We start from the raw sequence: 11,295 nt of genomic DNA, 5'->3' as shown, positions 1-11,295 counted from the left end.
GCTACAATTAATAAAATTCTGTCGAAATTTTATGTAAATACAATATTGCAATAATAAAACAAAAACTTTTATCACCTCCTCTGTAAATTTCAAAAATATTTCTCCTTAGACTGGGACATTTTTTGTGTGTAGCATATTTAATATACAAAACATTTTAAAGTGCTTTACTTGACAAAACAGACACAATTATTAATTTATGATATTTAATCTAAAATTAGTTAGCTGACATACTTAGAAGCATGTTTTCTTCAAAATGAGTTAAAATGAACCGAGAAAACAAAGGGGATTGTTTATAGTGTTACTAGGTAACAGGACAACGTTTTGTAGCAATTAATATTCTATATCAATACTCGTCAGATAAGAAAAGCAGTATTTTGGATGATGTTATAATGACAATAAATGTATTGCTTCATTCATAAGTGAATTCTTCCGTACTTTACGAAAAGGATGACAATCTTACTGTGCTCTTCTCCCGTTAAAATTGTAGAAACTATATCAAACACAAGTAAATCTACAGTTTGGTAGGTAACTAGTATTTTTTATAATGTCGTAATGACAATAAATTCATTAATTCATTCATAAATGAAGTCACATTAACAGTACAGTAGCTGAACAGAATGGGGTTGTGGGTATAGTTAATGTCGGAAGTGTTCACAGCCCTTCCTTGAAGCTCACAAGACAGCCATATTAACTTATTACATTAGTTAATATGTAATAACTAATGATGCTTTCATTTATCCTCATTGACACTGTTCAGCCTGGGATGCGCGTCTTCTATCTGAAGCCTGTATGTATCTTTGCTAAGCCATGGTGGAGAGCAGTAGCATCTCCTGAAAAATTTGGACTTTACTAAGACCGCCTGTCTCAGTCTCACCCAAGACAAGATACAAACAACCACCCATCAGTTCTCTTTAAAGATCCAAGTTTCTTTCTTTTTTAAATAAAACGGGGGAAGTTGGGTGAGGGACAGCGGGGAGGGGCTGGATGCTAGGAGGCTAGGAGGGGCTGGATGCTAGGAGGCTAGGAGGGGCTGGATGCTAGGAGGCTAGGAGGGGCTGGATGCTAGGAGGTAGCGAGACGTTATATGCCTGCGCTACATGCTGTAAGATTAACAACGGACCAAACCCGTGTTTTAAATCGAGCTTTAAGATAATGTATCAAACCTCAGGCGCAAAATGAAATGTACTACAGAAATATGAAAGCATTAAACTCACCTTTGGGTTAGCGTTCGCCTCCATAGTCGCCAGCCTCCGTGATGCTGGTATTTCTTCTAAATGACGTGGCGTCTTGTGATTGGCTGGGTGTTGGAATCTGAGGTCCATTGCGCATGTCTGTGACCTGAAGTAACCTTGCCATTTTTAACAGCGAATTTTTAGACGTTGAATTTTTTACAGCGAATTTTTAGACGTTGAATTTTTTACAGCGAATTTTTAGACGTTAAAATTCAAAATTGTAAAACTCATTTAAATAAGTGGACACAGAGAATTATCTATTCTGGGAAGAATAGCTCTCACCAAAATAGAAAGTATCTCCAGACTGATATATCCTGCATATACATTAGGAATACCCACTTCAGCTATCAAATCCATCAATAGGATGAATTTTGATTTTATATGGAAACAGAAAACTCACTATATCAGGAAAGGTAATTTAATCAAAAGGTTTGAAGATGGAGGACTGCAAGCTATTGAATTTGACAGCATGAACAGTACTTTAAAAATGAATTGGCTTCGGTCTTTCCTAACAAACCAAAGGGCTTTATGGTTCCATATTCCGAGTAAAATATTTTCAAATGTGGGTGGAGTTAGTTTTCTTCTTAGATGTGACTTTGACGTTAAAAAACTACCTGTTGAACGTTCCTTCTTTCACCAGCAAGTTTTATTATATTGGAAGTTAATCTATAAACATAACTATAGCCCACACAATACTCCTCTGTGGAATTGCTGTTACGTAAAAATTAATAATAAATCAATCTTTATACATAATTGGCTAGAACAAGGTGTTTGGTCTGTCATGCATTTATTAAGTAATGGGAAGGTTATGTCTCTTGAAGAATTCAGTGGTAAATATAACCTACAAATAAATAAAAGTGTATTTCAAAAGATTATTAAAGCTATTCCCCCTAATATTTTATCTACAGCCAAATGTTTGTATGAGATCCGATTGCAGAACCGCTGAGCTTCCTGGTCTATTGATTAATGGGCTCAGTATCACAGATAAGAAATTGAAAAACAAAAAACTTCGGGAATGCTTTATTAGTTCTCTATTTCCGTTTATATCCAATCCAAATTTTATATCGCATTTCTTTTCAAAAGATCAGAAGGAAAAAATTAGAACAAATTATTTAAAGCTTCCCATTCCTTCAAAAGCCAAGGAAGTCCACTTCAAAATCTTTTCAGGCGTTTATCCTTCTAAGGAATTCCTTAGACTTCGATTTGCTATTGATGATAACACTTGTTTATTTTGTAATGGTGATATTGAGTCGACTGAACATCTTTTCTATGATTGTGTGTATTGCAAAGCATTGTGGGATGATATTCTCTACTGGCTTTTCCTAAAATCCCGAACTTACCGGACTTTTCCAAGAATGATATTATCTTTGGGACTATGAGAAAAGAAAAGAAATTTGAAACTCTGTTAAATGTCATAATTATTATGGGCAAGTTTTTCATACACAAATGTCGTTTCCTTAAAACCAAACCATCTTTCTCCTTTTTTCATCAGGATCTCTGCCACCTCTTCTTATTGCTGAAATTCATGAACAAAGGTCAAGATACAGAACTATATGATATGATAATCATCATGAAATTGCTGGAAAACACCCTAATGTATGTCTTTTTGTTTTGTTTTGTTATTTTTGTTCCTCCTTTTTGTCTGTATGGAAGCAGCTGAGATCGGCTTCATCATGTTTTTCAGATTTTATGTACATTTGAAGCCGATTACATGTTTAATGTATATGTTGATAATAGTAATAAAGAGTAAAAAAAAAAACTGTTGAGGAAATCTGGAAAAATTAACTGGGAAGGCATCCGAACTATAACTGGGTCGGGTAAAGTTCTGGACAAATGATCCTTGTTCAGGTCCCACGGTCCTGAGGGAACAGGAAGCCGTTCCCTCATCACTAACTTTATGGCTTGTTAAGTTTTATGGCACACTTTGACATAATAAGTTAAAACATTTGCAATTTTCATGCACAATGTCAAACCGGTTCTGTGACCCGGTTTCACTGACTGCAGGTTCTGGTGGGCAGGAGGTCCAAACAGGACCGGTTCCAACGGGTTGGTTCAGTTCTTCTGGCTCCAGAACCCGGACCTTAAAAACTGCTGAACAACCAGTGGTTCAGGTTAGATAATGGACAGCATTGGTCTCCATTAATTAGCCAGGCCCTTGGTGGGAGGGGCTAAAGTCATGTGATCAGAAACAACCAGACAAGTTTTTTTCTTTACATTTAGTGAAATCACAAATATACAAACTGAGCAGAAGGCAATGATAGAAAAACAGACGGCGGCCATTTTAGGCAACGACGTTCAAATCAGCAAGACCACAAAAAAAAACAAGGCAATGGCGAATGGAACCAATGACGGGCCCCGACTACTTCCCGGATTTGGCTGCGCCTCGGGGAATAAAGATGTTCCCAAGAGGAGCAATGGATGGCCTGATGGTGGCGCTGTGACCCGCAGGCAGCGAATCAGGTGCTAGAACCACGTCACCTGATCGATGGGGTCGCAGCAGCCAGGTCAGCTGGCTGAAACAGGAGGAGGAGATTCTGATGTCAGAGTTCACTTGAGGGAAATCGACCAATCAAAGGCAGTGCTGCAGCACAGCAGGGGAAGGGGCGGAGTCTGAAAAGCTGCGCCGTTGACCCTCCCCTGACCTGAGACACCAGGCACTCCGCCCTCTGGAGCGGTTCTGGACGTGATGGCGGTCCGTCCCCCAGGTGGGACACGAGAGAGATCGCTGCTGACGAACGTCTTCATCCTCCCACAATAAATAAAATCCATCACAAAAATAAATTAAAATAATAAATATCCCACCACTGTGTGTCTGTGTGACTCGGGCCGGGTCTACTTCCTGGAGTCTGGGCTAGGAGCTGTCAGCTCCAATTCTCCAGGTTTTGCAAAACCTGTATTAGACATCCCCCATCCCATTCGGTACCGGTCCAGCACTGGCCCGGTACCGGTCCGGTAGTGGGACACTCATTGGTAGGGGCATGTTGGAGCAAGGATGCATAAAATCTGGAGGTCTCTGCTGTAGACTTCAGGAATTAGACATGGCCCTCCCACATTGGAATCCCAGCGAATCACTGATCAGCTTTGAAATCTGCTTTTGAAAAGAGGCTCATCATTGGTGAGCTCGTTACCAAGGAGACAGAACGTTTCCTTCATGAAGTTCAGCAGGAAGTGGAGAAGTTTGGTGGAGGAAGATCTCTGAGAAGCTGCGGGTCTGGTTTAGGCGAGAACAGGAAGTGGGCGGAGCTGCAGATCTGATCAGTGATTGGCTGGTTTGGTCAGCTCAGACAACCAGTGGGGGCGAACAGTGGTGCTGGTACGCTAGTGGCTTCAGAACCCGCCCTCCATCTGGTCCTTTTGGGCCCAAACAGATGAAACGGCTTCAGCCGAGCTGCAACATTTCACAATGAGCACCTGGAGGCTACGGCCCGCAGAGGTCAGAGGTCATCCAGAGGTCATCTAGAGGTCACCGGTTCCACCTGTAGCCGTCTGCAGCTGCTGTTCCCAACCCGACCACCAGGTGGCAGCAGCTACACTCCAACATTTATTATCATTATAATAATTTAAACATTTATAAAAATTTGAATTTAAATTTTCATCCTTTTTCCCCAAACATCGGTTCAGAAACTCGATGTGGAACCGGACCTGAAGGGAGGAAGTCCACTGGGTTTCTGGACCCCAGTGGAAACGATTTAGCTGGAACAGAACCGGAACCAGATTCTGGTAGAACCAGCTGTGCTATCTGATATCGGAGAGCAACCGGACCTCTGAGCGGGCCAGAACCAGCGCTGTGATGTGTAAATGTTCCAGAACACAGACAGAGCGACTCTTCGGACCGAGCCATCAAACCCGCTGAGCTCCGGTTCCGCTTGTTAAAAAAGTACCAAATAGCCCGTTTGCATCTGCAGAGCAGGATTGTTGTGGCTCGGTCCGGGCCGGTCTGCAGGGTTCTGGGCCTGTCGGTACCGTCAGACTCAGATGTAATGTTCAGCTTTATACAAGTTCTGGTCGGTAAAGTCCAAAAGGTTCTGATTACATGTGAACATTTTGTTTAGATTTTATCATTTGAGCTTCATTTTTTTTTCATCTTTACAATTATGGCCACGAGTCTCAAAAGTTCTAGGAGTCCGGCCCGGTTCAGCTCCACTCCCTTGGTTCTGGACTGGATTTGGTCCAAGTCCGGTCCAGTCCTGAGGGAGTTCTGATCCGGTCTTTGCATGGCACTAGGTTTGTAGCTCTGCACAGTATTTCCCCACCGGCGCCGTTAGCTGTGTGTCCAGTTTAGATCGGGTCCAGATCCCAGGTGGTTCTGGTTCTGACCCGGACGGCGTCGCTGTGCTGGAATGTATTCAGAGGTTCTGTCCACAGTCTGGTTGGTCAGGCAGTGCGTCCTCCCGGCCAGCGGACCGACCAATGAGGAGCTGGGGGCGGGGCCAGGAAGCGTTGGGGCCAAACGGATCGGGCTCAGTGCTGCGCTGATTGTTCACAGAACCGGAACAGAACCGACACCTGACGTTCGTTTTGGCTCCGCCTCCTTCATTAAAGCTTCAAACTGTCCAGAATCCGATACATGTTCTGGATCAGAACCGGATCGCTGTGAGGTCCAGATGAACCCCGGTTCTGATCTGGAGGCCCGGGACGGGCTTCTGTAACTCTTCATTTTACATTCTGAGCTCGGGCTGTAGCGGTTCCGATCCAAACCGTCCGGTTCTGCCGTAGAACCTGTTGAGGTCCGGTTGGCTCCACGAGTCTCAGGAAAGGTTCTGCTCCGCTGGGTTCTGGGTCCAATCAATCCATCTGACCAATAAATCAATTGACAGATTGACTGCTGGTGATGCGGTCCGGTCCGGCTGTTCAGCAGAACCTCATCCTTCCCAAGCCCCGCCCCCTCATCGGTCCGGCGCCGGGTCTCAGCTGCTGCCGGACATCAGGTTGATGGCTTGCTCCAGTTTGTGTCTCAACTTGTGTTTCCGACAGTAACCGTCCCGGTCCAACGCCGTCAGGATCTGGAGACGCAGAGAGACGGAGAGATGGAGGGTTAGAGGTCAGATCAGAGGTCGCCAAACTTTTTTTTTTACGGTCAAACTTGTCAATTTTGCTGCGGCTTGAGGGTGGAGGGGGAGCATCAGATGATGCTTCTCCATGCTGGTGTTTCTGCTAAAGCCTGTTTGCCCCAATTTTTCCTTTACCACAGATTTACAACATCGTGTTGTGTAGGTGGTGTGTAGGTGGTGTTGTATAGGTGGTGTTGTGTAGGTGGTGTGTAGGGTAGGTGGTGTTGTATAGGTGGTGTTGTTGTAGGTGGTGTTGTGTAGGTGGTGTTGTGTAGGTGGTGTTGTATAGGTGGTGTTGTGTAGGTGGTGTTGTGTAGGTGGTGTTGTGTAGGTGGTGTTGTGTAGGTGGTGTTGTGTAGGTGGTGTTGTGTAGGTGGTGTTGTGTAGGTGGTGTTGTATAGGTGGTGTTGTGTAGGTGGTGTTGTGTAGGTGGTGTTGGTGTGTTGTGTAGGTGGTGTTGTATAGGTGGTGGTGGTGTGGTTGTTGTATAGGTGGTGGTGTGTAGGTGGTGGTGTGTAGGTGGTGTTGTGTGGTGTGTAGGTGGTGTGTAGGTGGTGGTGTGTGGTGTTGGTGTGGTGTTGTAGGTGGTGTTGTGTAGGTGGTGTTTGTGTAGGTGGTGTTGTGTGTGTGTGTAGGTGGTGTGTGGTGTGTGTAGGTGGTGTTGTTGTGTGTGTATAGGTGGTGTTGTGTAGGTGTGTTGTGTAGGTGTGTTGTGTAGGTGGTGTGGTGATGTTGTATAGGTGGTGTTGTATGGTGGTGTTGTGTGTGGTGTTGTGTAGGTGGTGTTGTGTAAGTGGTGGTGTGTAGGTGGTGGTGTGTAGGTGGTGTTGTTTGGTGTGTTGTGGTGGTGTGTGGTGGTTGTGGTGGTGGTGTGTTGGTGGTGTAGTGGTGTGTGTGTTGTGGTGGTGTTGTGTGTGGTGTGTGTAGGTGGTGGTGTGTGTGGTGTTGTATAGGTGGTGTTGTGTAGGTTTGTATAGGTGGTGGTGTGTAGGTGTTGTTATGGTGGTGTGTGTAGGTGTTGTTGTGTGGTGTGTGTGTGTGGTGTGTGGTTGTTGTGTAGGTGGTGTTATAGGGTGGTGTTGTAGGTGGTGTTGTGTGGTGTTGTGTAGGTGTGTGTGTAGTGGTGTGTAGGTGTGTTGTATAGGTGGTGTTGTATAGGTGGTGTTGTATAGGTGGTGGTTGTTAGTGTGTTTGTGTGGTGTTGTGTGGTGGTGTTGGTGGTGTGTAGGTGGTGTTGTATAGGTGGTGTTGTGTAGGTGGTGTGTAGGTGGTGTGTGGTGGTGGTGTGGGTGGTGGTTGTGTAGGTGGTGTTGTATAGGTGGTGGTGTGTAGTGGTGGTGTGTGGTGGTGTTGTGTAGGTGGTGGTGTGTAGGTGGTGGTGTGTAGGTGGTGGTGTGTAGGTGGTGTGTATAGGTGTGTTGTGTAGGTGGTGTGTAGGTGTGTGTGGTGGTGGTGTGTAGGTGGTGTTGTGTGGTGTGGTGTGTAGGTGGTGTTGTTGGTGGTGTGTGTAGGTGTTGTAGTGTAGGTGGTGTGTAGGTGTTGTGTAGGTGGTGTTGTGTGGTGGTGTGTAGTGGTGTTGTGTAGGTGGTGGTGTGTGGTGGTGGTGTGTAGGTGTGTGTGTGGTGGTGTTGTATAGGTGGTGTTGTGTAGGTGGTGTTGTGTAGGTGGTGTGTGTAGGTGGTGTTTGTAGGTGGTGTTGTGTAGGTGGTGTTGTGTGGTGTGTAGTGGTGTGTAGGTGGTGGTGTAGTGGTGTTGTGTAGGTGTGGTGTGTAGGTGGTGTTGTATAGGTGGTGGTGTGGTGGTGTTGTATAGGTGGTGGTGTGTGGTGGTGTAGGTGGTGTTGGGTAGGTGGTGTGTAGGTGGTGTTGTGGTGGTGGTGTGTGGTGGTGTGTGTGTGGTGTGTGGTGGTGTTGTATAGGTGGTGTTGTGTAGGTGGTGGTGTGGTGGTGTGTATGTGGGTGTGTAGGTGGTGTGTGTAGGTGTTGTGTAGGTGGTGGTGTGTAGGTGGTGGTGTGTAGGTGGTGGTGTGTGGTGTGTTGGGTGGTGTTGTCTAGGTGGTGTGTGTGTAGGTGTGTTGTGTAGGTGGTGTTGTGTGGTGTGGTGTGTAGTGGTGGTGTGTAGGTGGTGTTGTATAGGTGGTGTTGTGTAGGTGGTGTGTAGGTGGTGTGTAGGTGGTGGTGTGTAGGTGGTGTTGTGTAGGTGGTGTTGTATAGGTGGTGGTGTGTAGGTGGTGTGTAGTGGTGTTGTGTAGGTGGTGGTGTGGTGGTGGTGTGTAGGTGGTGGTGTGTAGGTGGTGTTGTATAGGTGGTGTTGTGTAGGTGGTGTGGGTGGTGTGTAGGTGGTGTGTGTGGTGTTGTGTAGGTGGTGGTGTGTGGTGGTGTTGTATAGGTGGTGGTGTGTAGGTGTTGTATAGGTGGTGGTGTGTAGGTGGTGTGTAGGTGGTGTTGTGTAGGTGGTGTTGTGTGGTGGTGGTGTGTAGGTGTTGTATAGGTGGTGGTGTGTAGGTGGTGTGTAGGTGGTGTTGTGTAGGTGGTGTGTAGGTGGTGTTGTGTAGGTGGTGGTGTGTAGGTGGTGGTGTGTAGGTGGTGGTGTGTAGGTGGTGTTGTATAGGTGGTGTTGTGTAGGTGTTGTATAGGTGGTGGTGTGTAGGTGTTGTATAGGTGGTGGTGTGTTGTGGTGTTGTGTTGGTGGTGTGGTGTGGTGGTGTTGTGTGGTGTTGTGGTGGTGTTGTATAGGTGGTGTTGTATAGGTGTGTTGTGTGGTGATGTTGTGTAGGTGGTGTGTAGGTGTGTTGTGGTGGTGTTGTATAGGTGGTGTTGTATAGGTGGTGTTGTGTAGGTGGTGTTGTGTGGTGTTGTGTAGGTGGTGGTGTGTAGGTGGTGGTGTGTAGGTGGTGTTGTATGGTGGTGTTGTGTAGGTGGTGTGTAGGTGGTGTGTTGGTGGTGTGTAGGTGGTGTTGTGTAGGTGGTGTTGGTAGGTGGTGTGTGGTGGTGGTGTGTAGGTGGTGTTGTGTAGGTGGTGGTGTGTGGTGGTGTGTGTGTGGTGGTGTGTAGGTGGTGTTGTATAGGTGGTTGTGTGGTGTGTGTAGGTGGTGTGTGGGGTGGTGTGTGTAGGTGTTGTGTAGGTGGTGGTGTGTGGTGTTGTATAGGTGGTGGTGTGTGGTGTTGTAGGTGGTGGTGTGTAGGTGGTGTGTAGGTGGTGTTGTGTAGTGGTGTTGTGTAGGTGGTGGTGTGTAGGTGTTGTATAGGTGTGGTGTGTGGTGTGTGGTGTGTTGTGTAGGTGGTGTGTAGGTGGTGTTGTGTGTGGTGGTGTGTGGTGGTGTTGTGTAGGTGGTGGTGTGTAGGTGGTGTTGTGTAGGTGGTGTTGTGTAGGTGGTGTTGTATAGGTGGTGTTGTGTAGGTGTTGTATAGGTGGTGGTGTGTAGGTGTTGTATAGGTGGTGGTGTGTAGGTGGTGTGTAGGTGGTGTTGTGTAGGTGGTGTTGTGTAGGTGGTGGTGTGTGGTGTTGTATAGGTGGTGGTGTGTAGGTGTTGTATAGGTGGTGGTGTGTAGGTGGTGTTGTATGGTGGTGGTGTGTGGTGTTGTATGGTGGTGTGTGGTGGTGTGTAGGTGGTGTTGTGTAGGTGGTGTTGTAGGTGGTGTTGTATAGGTGGTGGTGTGGTGGTGTGTAGGTGGTGTTGTGTAGGTGGTGTTGTGTGGTGTGTAGGTGGTGTTGTGTAGGTGGTGGTGTGTAGTGTTGTATAGGTGGTGGTGTGTAGGTGTTGTAGGTGGTGTGTGTAGGTGGTGTTGTAGGTGGTGGTGTGTCGGTGTTGTATAGGTGGTGGTGTGTAGTGGTGTGTAGGTGTGTTGTGTAGGTGGTGTTGTATAGTGGTGTTGTATGGTGGTGGTGTGTAGGTGGTGTGTAGGTGGTGTTGTGTAGGTGGTGTTGTGTAGGTGGTGTTGTGTAGGTGTTGTATAGGTGGTGGTGTGTAGGTGGTGTGTAGGTGGTGGAAAACGGCCAACGATCCTTAAACCGTGAACCAGACCTAAAACTCACATCTCCTCTTCTCTCGACCTCTGACCTCACGCTCTCCGACTCTGGTCGCTAAGGTAACAGTTACATATCCCTTCAAAATAAAATGCAGCTGTAGGTGCATTTACTTTTATAAATGCAGTACTTGGCTCCTCAGGGTGGAGCCAAGTACTGCACCCTGAGGAGCTCCACACGTTCCACAACTCATCAGCCTCTTTAAGGAGGTTTTGGCAGGAGACCAAAAGCCTCCACATCTTGGAATGAGAACCAAACTGAAGTGTTTCAGGAAAATCAGTGGCCTCACCTCTTCCTTGTACTTGTTGATGTAGAAGTAGAGCTCATTGAGCGCGCTCAGTGTGTTGAACTCGTTGCCATGTAGACGGGACTGCTCCACCAGGTAGGCGTCCATGTCCTGATCGCTGATGCTGGGCATCTTGGAGATGTCCCTGTAGTACCTTCATGACAGACAGGCAGACAGGTGAGACCCGCTCAGAACCGAAACATCAGCTTCTGGTTCTGAACTGAACAATCCGGATCTGTTCAGTCAAACAGATTTTAGACTTTTCAAATGCCTTTGAGGATTTGTGGCCCAATCATACGGGTCTGTTTTGAGTTTCTGAAAGTAATTTGTTATAAGAAGCCACATTTTCCAATGAAATCTATAAAAACCCAACAGTGAGAACAAATCAGCAACTTCCAAATATTAGACTGCTATGGTTTGAAATGTGATCTGGAAATCTGCGGAAACAAAGCAGTGAAAGTGGCACTTTTCTCTCTCCTGCATCTCCCATCTGCGCTGCTTTTGCTCTTTGCATGTCCTCCAGCTGGATCTGGTCAGCTGGTGTTTCAGTGCAGTTGACCAAATTATAAGACCGGTCAAAGCAGAGCCGTCCGGCCCGATGGGGCCCGCTGTGGACCCCACAGTGGACCCCACAGTGGACCCCACAGTGGACCCCACAGTGGACCCCACAGTGGACTCCGCTGTGGACCCCACAGTGGAC

The 11,295-nt window shown here is 46.6% G+C and overlaps 1 protein-coding gene across 1 annotated transcript in view; it reads right to left on the bottom strand.

Annotated features, from left to right (window-relative positions):
* Nucleotides 1-2,814: 2,814 nt before the first annotated feature.
* Nucleotides 2,815-11,295, bottom strand: part of LOC129357049 (plexin A3-like) — a 53,989-nt gene continuing 45,508 nt past the window's right edge. The window contains 2 exon segments of the mRNA XM_055026573.1: nucleotides 2,815-6,235; nucleotides 10,599-10,749. Of these exon segments, the coding sequence (XP_054882548.1) occupies nucleotides 6,140-6,235; nucleotides 10,599-10,749 (247 nt within the window). The 3' untranslated portion in view covers nucleotides 2,815-6,139.

This window comes from Poeciliopsis prolifica, unplaced genomic scaffold (genome assembly GCF_027474105.1).
Source record: "Poeciliopsis prolifica strain line A6 unplaced genomic scaffold, Auburn_PproV2 SCAFFOLD223, whole genome shotgun sequence".
Taxonomy (NCBI): domain Eukaryota; kingdom Metazoa; phylum Chordata; class Actinopteri; order Cyprinodontiformes; family Poeciliidae; genus Poeciliopsis; species Poeciliopsis prolifica.
The sequence above is the reverse complement of the archived record's forward strand: the minus strand, read 5'-3'. Positions and strand labels throughout refer to the sequence as shown.